The sequence below is a fragment of the Ammospiza caudacuta genome, chromosome 20 (assembly GCF_027887145.1).
Source record: "Ammospiza caudacuta isolate bAmmCau1 chromosome 20, bAmmCau1.pri, whole genome shotgun sequence".
Lineage (NCBI taxonomy): Eukaryota > Metazoa > Chordata > Aves > Passeriformes > Passerellidae > Ammospiza > Ammospiza caudacuta.
This window is the reverse complement of record NC_080612.1, coordinates 8874422-8889376: the sequence shown is the minus strand read 5'-3', so window position 1 is coordinate 8889376 and position 14955 is coordinate 8874422. Positions and strand designations below refer to the sequence as shown.

At 42.5% G+C, this 14955-nt stretch overlaps 1 protein-coding gene across 1 annotated transcript in view; it reads right to left on the bottom strand.

Annotated features, from left to right (window-relative positions):
• Positions 1–263: 263 nt before the first annotated feature.
• EFCAB5 (EF-hand calcium binding domain 5) overlaps positions 264–14955 on the bottom strand; it is a 31945-nt gene continuing 17253 nt past the window's right edge. Inside the window, exons 7-19 of the mRNA XM_058817941.1 lie at positions 14151–14250; positions 12822–13472; positions 11529–11734; positions 10145–10301; positions 7808–8097; positions 7004–7176; positions 6051–6279; positions 5208–5360; positions 3914–4011; positions 2903–3156; positions 2321–2550; positions 2035–2131; positions 264–754 (exon numbers count right to left, since the gene is read on the bottom strand). Of these exons, the coding sequence (XP_058673924.1) occupies positions 627–754; positions 2035–2131; positions 2321–2550; positions 2903–3156; positions 3914–4011; positions 5208–5360; positions 6051–6279; positions 7004–7176; positions 7808–8097; positions 10145–10301; positions 11529–11734; positions 12822–13472; positions 14151–14250 (2766 nt within the window). The 3' untranslated portion in view covers positions 264–626. The remainder of the gene's footprint in view (positions 755–2034; positions 2132–2320; positions 2551–2902; positions 3157–3913; positions 4012–5207; positions 5361–6050; positions 6280–7003; positions 7177–7807; positions 8098–10144; positions 10302–11528; positions 11735–12821; positions 13473–14150; positions 14251–14955) is intronic.

The window sequence follows — 14955 nt, the reverse complement described above, 5'->3', positions numbered from 1 at the left end:
GTTTAATTTCCCAAAATGTTATTAAAAAAGTGATTCTGCCAAAAGGGACGTTATTGGAAAGATTAAATCTCACTGTAGACAGTGCAGTTGCTGTAATCTCAAGCTTTATCCCAATAAGAAAGCGTTTTGTGTTTTATTAATAGTGTTAGGCTTTTCTGCAACGTGTTCAGAAGAACGTTACAAAATGCTGATTAACAAGCTTTATTTAAAATTATTCCTAAAAGGTCCTTTAAGGAGACTGAACCTTGAAAATTAATGCTGTATCATTTATGAGCCTTGTAACTTGGGACCCATAAAGATGTCCCTTCTTCTTGTTTTCCCACCAGAATTAATTTAAAAACCCATAAAACTTTTATTAAGCCTTTAAAATTTGGTAGCTATGCTGGCAAAATTCTTCCCTTTAATGTTTTTATTGCTTTTTCTTGGTAATCCTTAACAGACTCCCTATCATCTTAACTAATAATCCCTAACAGATTTAAGCCATTTTAACAACAAATACTAGTGCCTATGCATAAAAAATAAAAAATCAACAGTTAATTTAATAAAAGGTGTGAAACACCAGAATCACAAGGGTTAGATGAGAAATTAAGAGATTTAATTGGAGGCACAGTAGATTCCAAAAGGGGCTAAGGATGGTTTTGTTCAGTGTGTTGGGTCTTTGTGATCTCCACGAGTGCCAGGCAGGTTTGAAGCCACTGGTACAGGTATTGGGCTGGAACAGACAACTGCTGCCACTCTGGTGCTTGAGGGAAACCTGGAACAAAAAAACAGCTGGAAATACAACAGGAAAGGTCAAAACCACGAGCAGTGTTACCACAAGAACAGAAAGTCATCCCCTCAGCAGAGTTTACCCTGAATCCAGTAATTCCAGGAATGGTGATGCTTTGAAAACCACAGCTATATTGTGACAGCGACCTGTCAAGTGCTGACTTTCCACTATAATTTATCTTCTTTTGTGGTGGGTGGACTGCTATATTTTAGTGCTAAACCAACACTTATATTTCAGCTATATGGACATTACCTGATTTCATTTTAAAGAAATTCTCATAACTGTGAGTTATACCTGCATTCACACCCCTGATCTGACACTGCTCTCTCAGGATAGGTTCCATCCTGGGAAACCAACCTCTCCTAGCACATCTGCAGTTTCCAAAGCTACATTCTTTAATCTAATTACATCAGCATCCCTAACTGCCAGAAAACTGGATGCTCTAGGCCTGTTTTGTTCTTTCCAGTGAATTAGTTTAATATATATGAGGAGAACACATGAAAAGGAACTATCACTGACTCAAGTGTTTACTCTTTATCAGCAGGCAGGGTACTGTTGATAAATATCCCCAGCTAAAGCAATAACTCTTGTCCACGTTTGGCTTTTAACAGGCCTCTCAGACTGGTATTAGATCACAAAGAGAGAGATCTCAAAGAGAACAAGTAATTTCTCTTACAGAGATATTACAAATAATAATAACAGCCTCTTGACTGCTCTGGCACCAAAAAAGCTCACATTCATTAAAGGAGTAAAAGACAGACTGACAAAGAGCTCCTGTCTATGGCCCGTGAGTACACTGAGCACTTGGCAGATGGTGTTTATGAAGAGGAGGGCTCACACTGTGTGTTCCTGTTTGGAGATGGGTCAGTCCCCAGGGCAGGGCACAGAGGTCTGAAGCAGACTCGCTTGCCAAAAGGACTATCATTCTTCATATGTCTTTACATGCTGCTTGCCAAAAGAACCCTCATTCTTCATGCTTATCGGGAGCTTTACAACAAGATCACTTGTTCTGGAAGGTTTCAAAGCTGATCTGCTCCCCTTTCCCGAAGGCAGTGCATTTTGAGTCTAAATTTAACAGGTTGATTTCTATTGACCAAAAAACACTGCTGATATTGAGGACCCATTACCTGTTGTTTAATCTGTTGTGAAATCAAAGTTAATTTCTGAAGCAAGGCCCATAAAAGCATTCAGCTGAATGTTGCCATTGACACAGTTTCATTGTTGAACTGTACCTGGTAACCTCCCAATGAGTTTATGATATTTACCAGTGATGAGGTCCAGCAGCAGCTCTGCTTCAACTTGCACAGATGAAGCAGTTGGATCAAAGCAATAAATCTCCTGAATCAAATTGTCATCGAATTTCTGCAATGCAGAGAACAAAAAGATTATGATGTTTGTGAAAAGCTTACAGAATAAAAGATACATGAGAAACATATAGGAAATCTATAGGCAATTAATTATTTCACTGCCATTTCCCCCTTGGCAAATTCCACTGCGTCTTCCTGGAGGGGGAATAATAGAAAGCAAACTCTAAAGAATTTGAATTCTCACCATTTTACAGTGAGTCCAGCACTCAGTGTCCTCTGAGCCCTTCCAGTCTGGATGCAAAAGCAGCAGCACAGCCTTAAGCACCTCGTATACCAGAGCTGGGGGTTCTGCCCAGCTCTTTATTCCATCAAAGCTCTCAGCACCGAGTTTCAGGACACACTCACGCAGATCCTGCAGCATGAACCGGTGGAACAGAATCCCTGCGTGCCTCACATTTGTCACACGTTCTGCCTCTGCAATCAAAAACAAACCTCTCGAGAAGCTGCTCAGAAACATCTCAGAAACATCTGCTACTGAGGACTTACACTACTGACTGACAGTCACTGTGCTAGATCCCTGAGGGCAACAAGGTGTCTGCTTCACACCTCTGATTTCAGCGCCAAGCACCCTGTGAGCCAGAGTTAAAATCTGCCCGTTCTGTTTAACTCCACTCTGCTAAGCTCTGAGGCTTGCTCGGGAGTAGTTTATGTATACCAAGGATTTGTATTTGTCTTTCCATACTTGCAGGAAGGATACTTTTAATATAGTTTTACTGAGATTCCTAATTTCACCCCAAAAACTATCTCACATCTGTATGCACAATACCCAGCACTTGTGTTGGTTCTCTTTCCTCTAGAAACCTCTGCAGGATCTCTGAGCAGGCAGCTTGGGCCATCTTTAGCATTTTCTGCAGGTCTTTCTGTTCCTGAGGTGGTAATTTCTTGTGCTCGCCGATGCTGATATCAAATATGCCAAGAGTGTGTCTTGATAGGTCATGGAGAGGTACTGCAATGTGGTGTTCTCCATAGATAGAAGTGAGAGTGACCTCTGAACTGTCTGTGCACTTGAACAGGTAACCTCTGAAATGAAATGTGCTAGAGTTTACAATCCTGGTTTGTTTTGGTGATTTACTTAGTGTATATAAGATGTCATTCATCTCTTGTTCTTAAAATAAAGGTGTTACATTACTAAATCATAGTTTGCTTCCTTGAACTGAAGTTTGCATAGCTCTAAGTATCATTCAAGGCATGTACACAAAGGAAAAAATAGCATTGGGAACATGATATGACTTAGTCAAGGTGATTGCTGAAAATCATGAGAATTTAACAAATCTTGCTTTAAAAGCAGTTTGCTGTTTCTAACTGCATTGACGTTTGTTCTAGACAGTTTTATAAAAAGTAAAAACAGCTGCTGGAACTGCAAATGGCTGTTCAACTTTGACAACAAGGATGATACACTTAAAAGACAAGTCTGAGGATCTTGGCAGTGGAAGGAAGCAGAGAATTGAAGGAAATGACACTAATATGGCCAGGAAAAAATACAGATTATTCTAAAGAGCAAAATGGTTCAGTGTAAGCTGCAATCCTGCAAACCTTGGCAGCCCAGCTGGTAAACATTAAATCAGGAGTTTTTGCAGCCTACAGTCAAAGAGAAAATACTCCTCAGCCCTTCACAGTTCAGTGCCCTGTGCATACACACCAGAAGCCTTGATAGTGAGAGAGCTGCAGCCAGACACTCTCAGGGCTGTACCAGGGGCTTCAGGTAATGTGGGTCAGCCTGGTGCAGGTTACTCAAGGAGCAGAGGGGAGCAGTCCCATTGCAGGTGCTGGAGCCTACCTGAGGATGTTTTCCTCTCTGAGGAGAACAACAGGAGACTTGTGGATTTCCTTTTGTCCTGTGTTATCTGTAGTGATCATCTTGCACAGAACATAGTTCTGCCAGAGAGAAAAGAAAGGTTTAGCTGCATCCAAGAAAAGAGCAGACATTTTGAAGCTTGGAGAGGGAGGAAATGGTTTCTTATAGGAAACTCACATGTACATTCAAGAGTAATGGGATTGTTTAAAGACATCTCCCAACACTGCTAAGTTTTCTTCCCAGAGATGGGTGAAGAATGTGCTCTGGACCTCCCTCAGCCAGACTATTTAATCCACCCCAGGCTCTACACTGAGGAACACCCACAGGCCTAGAAGTTTCCATTCTGTTTCCCATCCTCTTGAGTCCTCTCGCATGTCACGTTTGTGTCAGTGTGTCTTGACACATGAAAAGCACAGAGGGGACCGAGTGACCTGGCTATCAGGCAGCTAACAAGGGAACAGTGCTGAGCCTGGAATGACAACAGAACACTGCCAACATAAACCATGCTTATCAGAGGAAGCAGCTGAATTATGACTGCAGCAGATGTCATACAGAGTTTGGGATGACACGGGATCAGTCCTAAATATTGCATACACTTTTTGTGTTCTTAACTCACTGGTACATGAAGTGACAAGCTTCCCAGGGCCTGAGTGCCTGCTGAACAACTGGAATATGACCTTCATGGAGCAGGGCTGCCTTTACAAGCTGGCTAATTGGGAACCAGTCACTTCCTGAGCTGTATTTATATCTTGGCTGCTGACATAAGTTCAGGAGAAAAAGCTAATATATTAGCTGGAACATTCTCTTGTCCCTGTAAAATACCATAATTTTGACATGCAGAGGGTCTCCAGAGAGAAGCATTTCCCTTAGTGGAAATCCCAGAGAGCAAAGCTATGGATGGATGGATGGATGGATGGATGGATGGATGGATGGATGGATGGATGGATGTAGGGTTCTGCTATTGGTTGCTATGCAGCAGTGAGCACTGAAGTAGGAGAATACACCCTTTTCATATGGAGAAAGGATTACACTAGCAGTGCTCTTGAATTCTTTTACATGGAAGGATGAAAAGAATGAAGAGGGATCTCCTTTACAGAGGGAATCTTCCATCTCTACCTTTGTAGCCCTTTTGTTGCATGAGCATGCACAAGAATCTTGTGCAGGTTTCAGCTTTAATGATAAAACCACTGGAAAAACACAGGCAGGTGGAGATGGCATTTCCTCTCTAAAGCAGCCTTTGAGCCCCTGATGATTCCAGAGCTTTTCTCTGCAGTACCTTGTCTGTGCCAGGTTCCACCAGATAGATTGTGACAGCGTGGATGCTGGGTGTCCTGGGATACAGCCAGTCCAGAGCAGTGACAGCCACTTGGAGGACATGTTCCCTCATGCAGATGTGGTGGTAGGCTTTGCTGAATGCATGGCAAACTCCCTGTGAAAGCAGAATCCTCCAAGTGAGCCAGACAATTTCACACAATTTTGGAGAAAAAAGCTGGGGAAATGTTCATGTTGTAAGAAATTGCTTTAGTCAGAATTTGTAAAGTGGAAAAGTGACTGTGAAATGTCCCTTATCAAAGGATGCCCTGAAGTGCTCAGTACCCAGTCACGGCCGAGTCCTTAACCAGACAGAGCTGATTTTTAGTGGAAATAGCCAAATGGGCCGCTAAGGTTGGCTTGCTGCGCTCCCTGCTGCCCAGATGATGCATCCGCAGTGAGGCTGATCCCAAAGAGCATTCCAAATAAATCCGGGGACCTGTCACTTTTAATTATTCCACCACAAGTAAGGTTTTGTGTCATTTTATAAAAACGAACACAAATATGAGATCGAGAGCTTGAGGAAATAAAAGCTGCTACCTTTGGACTTTGCACAAAAGGTCAATTAACATCCTAGTCAGGAGAAGATGAAATAAATTATTGATGAAGTGATACCTCATAATAAATTTCAGATAAGATGCTAATCAGGAGGATACTGATAAGGTACTCTCCTTTTACCATATACTGCAGAAGGGGACTGACAGATATGTTTTTAGTTGTACATCTTACATTTACTCAGAACAAACATGTAAAATTCACAAATTTTTTTGCAGGCTGGAGTAACAAACTGCTTTCTGATGGTGCCCACCTCATAGAAAGTGATCTCATGGGTCAGAAAGATGGATGTATGAGTCTGGTCCCAAAGAGTGTCAAGTCCTAGAATACCAAAAACTCTCCAATGAGCATCATGCAGGGGCAGCACCAGGAGAGAACCTTTCTTCTCCTCCTCAGGGTCATCAGAGCTCCAGAAGTGGATGTTTCCGTGGTGCTGAACTCTTGGAACATAGATTGGCTTTCCCTGGTCAATGGCTGCAAAGCTGAAATATAAATTTATGACAAGGTTTGTCAGGAGGAGCAGAAAACCTTTAGTGAAACAGTAAATACTGCAGCTTTGATCTCTCCCTGTTTTCTGGCATCAGAGAAGGAAGGTGTGAGCTCCCTACCCTGACCATACTCAGCAACACCACATTTACCACTTGCATCCCAAAGGCAGTGGTAATAAAGAGGCACTTTTCATCTTTAGGACATTTTAAAAACATCAGCTAATGAATGGAATGAGAAGGAATACAGAAGCAAGCAGCAGTTACATTTAATAGGTTAGAGGCAGCAATGTTTAAAGAGACAAATACATCTGGCTTTTGGAAATGACAAATGAAGAAGCATGAAATCTGTTTATAGCATAAACACTAGGGAAGGAAAGCCATTGTTCTCAAAAATATCCTGTGGATATAAATTGGCATAAGGGAATTAATTTTTAAAGAAGAAAATGTAGGCCCAATGCCACAGACATTTGCTAAAGGATGAGATTTATTAGACTGTGAGCTAATCTCCCCAAGGAAAGGAGTGAAATCTCAAACAGAGCAGTTCTAGGCAGACCATGTGGAATATGTATAGGATATTGGATCATTCCACAACAGTCTCTTGGGAGATTTCCTCTCTGGAGTACTCCATCAACCTCAGTTTCCAGAGCATCCCAAACACTGCCCCATCCATTCCAAGCAGTTTAGAGGAAAAGGAACAGGTATTTGCAGCTTTTCTTACCTGATTCCTTTCATCTCTCTGTGCAGTACTCTGTTGAGGATGTAGGGAGCATTGTCTGCGGTGCAGGCCATGTAGCGCAGGAGAACCTGGCCCTGCTCTGGGGAGAGCTGGTTCTCCTCCAAAAGGGCAATGTATGCACTGATTGTCTTGTTATTCCCGTGGGCTTCCATGTCCTAGCAACCAAATGTTCCCCATTACAGCCTGTACATTAGTCACTGGCACTTAATTAATGCACTTAGCAATTGTTTAATTTTTGCTGAGATGCTGCTCTGGGTCACCGAGTTTGTGTGCCACCAACCCCATGACGTGGCTGTGTCTCTGTGACAAGCACAAACACTCAGTATTTTGATTGGCAAGGGAAACTGATTTCCTTTTTCCTGTTGCTAATGGAAGGAGTAAATAGAAAAATAATCCCTAACTATAATCTGTGCCTAAGAAAATGTTTTATGGATTTCTTCTCCAATAGGAGATTTCTTTAAGAAAAAAAAAACAAGTACCAGAGTTGCCACATTTACAAACCTAGACAATACTGCAAGAACACTTCAGCTACACTGAGAGAAGTTTGGCTTTGAGGAGGGCTTTAATGTTGATAAAAACATCTAAAGTTGCAGCTATAAACTAAAAATGAAACTATTTCCACTACAAATTAACCATCTTTTCCCAAACTGACTCTGGTGTGTTTCATCTCAGAAGCTCCAAAACTACAACTATGGATTTCCAGATCTGCCCTGAATCAGCTCTTCCATAAGTGAGACAAAATTATCCCTGAGATTCCTTCAGCACTGGGAGAGCAAGGATACCTACCTGGTACAGGGCCTTGATCACTGCTTTGTACACTGGTTCCATGTTTGTTCCACTGGTCTCAGCCGCTTTCTGGATATCCTGCAGCCATTTCCTCCTGGCTGAGCTTTGCAAGCTCTTGATGTGACTTTGTTCCACACTTGTGGTCAGGAAACTCACCAAGTTATCCATAGTTTCATCCTCATTGCCAGTGAACTTGGAAGCAATTAATTCAAGGAAAATCTGGAATGCCTTTGGGGTTATCTTCCCCACTTTACTGAGCTGTGGGTATCGGGAGCAAATCTCTTCCTTTGCTAGTAGGAAAAAAAAAAAGAAAATAAGAGGGAAAATTTAGTTGATTAATCAGTTCTGCAAAATAGGAAACAAACAAGACTTAAACAGGCTTTGGATGGAGTCTATGCAGCCCATCCTTCTAGGCTTCTTTTCCTACATGGAAGTGGGCACATTGCCCAGTAATCTCCAGTTTCCAGACTGGACGCATCCTTTTCTCTAGATGCCTGCTTCCCTCCTATGAGAAAGAGTCCCGCACAGCCCTGGTTTAGGCTCCGCAGCGGGTCTGTCAGGGCTGTCCCAGCGCGGGCAGGCTCTGCCCGGCCCGGCTCTGGGCTCACGGGGGTGCTCTTGCACAGCCTGAGCAATGTGCAGGCGCTGCCTGGCTCCGGGAGAACGGGGTTCACGCCGTCTCTGACTGATGCTTCCATCATCCTTTCTGCATCCTGTTTTCAAATTCTGTTGGACCCGAAGATGTCCCTGCTCATGGCAGGGTGTTGGACTAGATGATCTTTACAGGTACCTTCCAATCCAAACCATTTTGTCATCATTATCACAGATTTTAGCTGAAGAAGTAGCAAGTACTAATTTGGCCTCAATTACGGTGGGGCCTTGATGCTTAATGCTGTCTTATCCAGCCCATCATCTAAGGAACATTCAGTATTCTAATTTAATTTCTGATTTTCTGACAGAACTAGGATGGAGAATTTTTTTGATCATATAAAACATTTGGATTTTTACCTCCACTTTCTCCTCACTTTGAAGAAAGGGATATAGAAAAAAATAGACATGAAGTTGAATGTGGTATGATCACTTCTTCCACTACTAAGCCACAGCATAATGAATTATTTTTCCCTTTATATCCGATGTTACACTTTTCACTTGCAAGGACAATCAAATAACTTTACTCACTTTTTACTCTGTGTTTCCATCCAGGAGAAGTGCAATATTTGTGAACCCTTCCCCCAAACCTGCTTGTCCCACACCCTTGAGACATTAGGTTGAGGCTGCTAGAAATAATTCATGCTGCTGCTAGGTGGTATTGATTTTGCTATTCTCTCTTTCTATTTATTTGTCCTTTAGTTTATGAGCCCTTCATGGAAGGGACTGTGTCCTTCCATATTTCCATGGTATGTTCTGGCATGCTTTGAATGCAAGAGAGCAGTGAGCTGCCAGTTTCTCCTGGCTGGACAGCCTGGAGATTATTTACAGTGACATACTGGTGTGCTCCCCACCCCACCAGCTGCCTTCAGTGAGCTAAAGGACAAAGAGATTTTGGTGGTTGCCAAAGTGAGCCATTTTTAGTGCTTTGCAGCAGAACAAGCAACATGAAGATGAGCATGGAGATAAAAAAACCACACCTGTCCACCCAAGCACTCATGCAGAGATGTTTTTAATTGCTAATACAGTGTTTCAGAGCACCTTATGCCCACATGTTAATATGCACAAGGCTGCCAGACAGGTTCAGGTGAACATGCAGCATTTCTGCTGGACTAAAGTCTTTTCTATCAAGGACCAAATGTGCTGAGTTTATGCAGTGAAACAACCAACAGAGAAGTGATACTCAAAGCTGCTCTGTAATTCATAAGAGCTGTGTGACAGTGTGAATAACTACAGGCTATTTGAGATCTATAAGGAAAGCTGTTCTCTCCTGTGAGGTACATTCCTGCTGGAAGCACAGCAAAATGTATCTATTAAAAATAGCTGGATTACACAGATGGACTGGACTAAAAGTGCAAACACATCCTCAGGCTTTATGTGTGCTTTTTCACTGCCATATCACATGTATACATTGCATGTTGCAGCTGAAATAATTTTTCAACTCATCTCCAGGTCATTAAACCATTGGACTACTTCTCTGCCTGGGAATCTTGCACAGGAGGAGGGGATGGAGCAAGGCATTAACAAATAGGTCTGGGTAACTGTTCCTTCCCATTTTACACCTCATAGTGTGTATGCTTGTGACTGCTTGCAAAACCAAACTGGTGCTTGCAGCAGCCTCATTAGCCCTGTCACTGAATGGTTGAAGGCCTCCTGTGTTGTTCTGACAGAGCAGAGATTTCTCCTTACCCTCCATCAAGGCCTCTTTTCCCTTGTGTCCCTTGAATGTGCTCAGAACAGTAATCACCTCTTCCAGGTCCAGAGACCCACATGCTTTGCTGTCCCACTTTTCAAACAGTGCCTCCAAAAGATGTTTCCTTTGGGCCATGTGAGAGAAGCGGTGAATCTGCAACAGAGGAACAAGTGTTTGGTAACTCCTGGACACTGATGCTGGACACTACACAAATGGGGACACTACACAAGTGTAAAAATTCAAAATTCTGCAGTGGTTGTGCTAATCACATCATTCCTGTGGGCCAGGCCAAATCTGTACATACAGGGCTCAGACTTAAGAGATGAATCATTAAACCTGGGAGATAACTTAAAAACACTAAACACAGGTGACAGTTCAGTTTACCAGGTAGGACCAGCACTGCAGAGAGTTATTTCACAGTGAACAAATGAAGCCTGTGCTGGATTTAAGGTGATGTCAGCTCAGGTAAGTGCAAGTTTCCCAGAACACAAATGTCTCCCCAGCAAGAGCTAACCACAGTCTTGTGAGTGACATCAGAGATGTGACAGTTCATATTTCTGCACGCTGTTGTTTTACTGGTGCTGCCCTGAAGTGTGTGGGCTCCAAGCAAACACATGTTACCATTTGTCCTCTAAACCCAGCATGGAGGGATAACTGGCTGGAGTGGAATTCTCTCAAAGGCCAAAATCCTGGCAGTGTGTGCTGTGTTCAGTGAGGACTATGGAGCCGTCAGATCCAATATCTCATTCAAATTAGGTCAGCAGCACAGAGGGAAACCAGAAGGATGTCTGGGGAAAACACAGCTAGAGAAATGCACCACAAAACAGACCTGAAGTGATATGAGGCACACTGATGCTGGGCATGAGGAAGGAGAATATTTTTTTTACAACACATGGCAAGAGCACATTTTAACTTAAAACCAAATAAGCCTGTGCCCATTCACATCCAGCCATGCACATAGCAAACCCAAACACACTTGTTTTAAAATCCTCCCCAAACATCCACAACCTTCCATGTACACGCCAGTGCAGTAGGTCAGAGATCAGGTTCTTGGCTATTATAAAGGTGAATAAGCAGAATGGAATGTTTTGGGCTCTTTCACAATTAACTATCAACTGTTGTCTCACTGAGTCCAGCTCTAGGACAGACAGACAACCTCTAACAGGACGAGTCTGTCATCACTTCCAGAGCTGAGGGCTAGGGAGGGAGCATCTGTATGAAGACAAAGGGGTAAAAGGTCTCCTGAAGGAACAGGGGATGCAAGGCTGCAAATAGAGAGCTCTACCAGCACCAGATTAACAGTTGACTTTGCAAAGTGTTTGTGGGCATTTGCTTGATTTTTGTTTGGACATGAGATCAGCAAAACTTATCAATATTTACTTTTTCTCGTTGTTTAATTTTTTCCTCTGCTGTCTGTTTGAATTCTCTTTTCATAAATGCAATAAGCCTCTTCAAAGTAGGCAGAGAAATGTCTTCACCAACAAAATTGTCCATGAGCTGTACAAACTGTGGCAGGGTGAGGCAGCTTGCAGCAAAGCTGCAAGGATCCTGATGGTCCTGAATCTCTGCCACACTGGAAGCTGAGTCTGAAAGGCAGAAAACACAGTGTGTCACAGGAAGCCAAATGCTGCCCTAAAGCCAACCACGTGGCGGCTATCAACACAGCCCTCAATCCTGCACTTCCTATCCAGGGAAATTACAGCTGAATACAGACTGACTCCATGCTGAGTAAAGGCCTTAATCTGCTTATACCACTCTAATAGCAGCTCTGCAGACCCAGTCTGGCATGGATGCCATCCTGCAGCCAGGTCAAACCCTGACTGCAGGTGAGCTGGAATTGCTGTTACTCAGCAGGGGGCTGTCTGAGACAAAGGGACTGCTGTCCCAGACAGACAGGATGCACACCCAAGGACTGACTGAAGGACAGGGTAGTGCTGAGCACTGGAAGTTAGCACAGAAAGTTGTAGGTCCCAGGGGGCTGTACCATCAGCTTTACATGGAGAACCTTTCACTGGGTTGTTCAGACAATGCAGGCCCAGTTCTTGCAGTGTTCTAAACACTGAGACACAAGAGTGTTCACAGAGTGCTAGCAAGGAGGTTGGCCCTTCTAGGATGTTTAAGAAAATACCTCTTTGAAACACAGTTGTCTGATCACAGCCTTCCTAGAACAAAGGCCTTTGTAGACAATGAAGTAGGATCATCCTTTGGAAACACAGTGAGAGATTAAAATAAAAGGTTCCTGCTAGATGATCTCATAGCTCATCTCCCTATAGGCAGTCATAGTCTAAAAGTTATTTAAGTAATTTCTAGATGTAATGTGCTCAGGTTCCTGTCTTGCGATGGTAATATTACAGAGTGAAACAGAACATAAAGTTTCTCCTTATTATAAAAATGCTGCTGCTTCACAATGTCCCTACTTGAATTAAAGTGTCTGCTCAGGGCCTTGAATACAGATCACCAGCAAAGTAACTCACCTGTCTCCTGTGAGAGGAATAAGCTCTGAAACCTTGGCAGAAAACACCATGCTGAGAAGACAGCAAAGCTTATGGTCTTCTCTATTCAGAAATCATTCACATGATTTTGAAATGGATTTAAAACACCCTGTAGTTAAACCAATCTAAACATATACATAGAATCTGATTAAAGTCTGTCAGAAAAAAGAAAATACTTTACCCTGGTCATGCAGTCTTGACTCTGAGGTTGTCTGTTGGTCAGACTGGCTCTCGCTTGCAGAGGTTTCTTTCATAGCCTGTTGGGAATCAGTGGCATCTGTGTCTGTCACAGCTCCCTCTCCTGAGGCTCCTGTGCTTGTACCTTCATGTGAGGCTCCTGTAACTCCACTGCCCTCTCGACTCACTTGCCCTTCTGATCCAGGTTCTCTGTCTGAGGTATAATCTTCTTCTGGTTTTGTTTCTGTCTCAGGCTCACTACCCAGGATGGCTTCCTCTGCTTTTCCAGATCCAGGTTCTCCATCCAAATCAGCAGCTTCAAGGCCAGTGCTCTCCACTGCTGAAATGGCCTCCTCACCCTCCTTGCTCGCTTCAGGAACACTTGGCTCTGCTGCTTCATTTTCCTCCTTGGAAATTCCTCCAGTCTCAGTTTCACTCATGTCCTTTTCTTCAACAGCTCCTTCTGTAACACTGGTGCTCATTCTGTCAGTCTCTTGCCTATCATCATCTACAGATTCATATTCTAAATTCTCTGCCTCAGAAATTTCCGTTTCAGACCAGATCAAACTTACACTGACTTCCTCACAAACGTCCTGGTCATCAAGGCTTCCCCAGAAATCAATAAGATTAATATCTTGCAGCTCAATTATTGGCCCTAAAACAGAAAAAATATGTGTAAGCTGATAGTGTCTACCTGTTTTATCTTCTCTAGTATTGCATAAGAAAATTTAAAGAAAAAAGGTAATGCCAAGTAAATACAAACTACCAGAAAGTATCTTCTGCAAAAGACACATCTCAGGAACACAAAACTTCAGAATAATGTCTTTGCCTGCAGAGATCTACTCTTCTGGCTAAGAATTACACCACTTTTCCTTTGAAATAAATATTTAATCATTCTCTACACTTAGAAGGAGGGATGTAATTCACCTTGCATTTGATCTCAGCAATTAATAAATGTCCAATATCTTTAAAATATTTTACTTTCATGCAGATGATTCCCTCAGTTTTTTCTTTCTGGAGGTATTTTAGTGCAAACCCAAAATTAACTTCTAATAATCATTTCAGAAATAGTCTTTCTTTAATTCTATTTCCCAAAAATTACTTCAGAATTTTGTAGCAAGGAAAACTTTTGGATGCTGAAGCATTTCTGAACATTGCATCACAGTTTGCCAAATGTGCTTGCAAATTCTGGTGTATAGATCATAGAAGTCATTTTGGTCCCATTTTTGGGCTCTGTTCACATCTGGTAACACTTATAAAACATATCTGAACCATCCAGCTTTGTGTGGACTCTCAATGTTTTAACCACAACTGAAACATTCCATGTGCTCACATTCTCTGGGGTTCCAGAGTTGCAACTTATGACTCGTGGACCTTCTGTCATAGAAGTGTCTCAGCAGGGACAGTATTTTTTTTCTATTCAAGACACCAACCTAGACAAAAAGATTACAATTATTGGGTTTTTCCTGTGGTTCTTTGACTTACATCAACATTTGCAGCACTACAAAGGCACCATAAGCCAAGAATTACCCGTGGCTGATAATTATCCATTACCAGAACATCACTACAAATTCCAAAGAAGTTCATTTATTTCATAGAGGCAAAAATTTCTTCTGGGCTGAGCTGGAACTCTCCACACATATTACTTTGCAGGCTCTTCCTTTTCCATGTCCTTGACAAATTACAGTGAGATAATTGTAACTGTTCTGCCAGAGGAGTTCTTGGTGTAAAGATCAAAGCTTCAACACTTCATACTCTCAGGACAGATATTGATTGCCTGACAGTACCATGGAAGAATTTCCATCTATTCTGGGCTGTGCTGTGTTACCTTAGTGACTGCACATTGTAGTTTGGTTTTGTGCCCCTTCATCTCCTTTGAAGTGTGATGTATTGGCCTGGAAACATAATTAGTCCAAAAATCTGAGCTGTTATGACAACCTCCCTAACTTCCTTTAAAAATTCATAGACATTTGACCAGAGAGGTGAGAGAGGCATCAGCAGTTCCAGTGCAGAGGAAGGTGCAGAGTTTATTAAATCCTTGTTGCTCAGGGTGAGTGTACACAGATGATAAACCCAGGAAAAGGCAATGAAATGGGTCATTTCCAATCAGGAAATTGTGGGGTTTAAAAAGTAAAGCA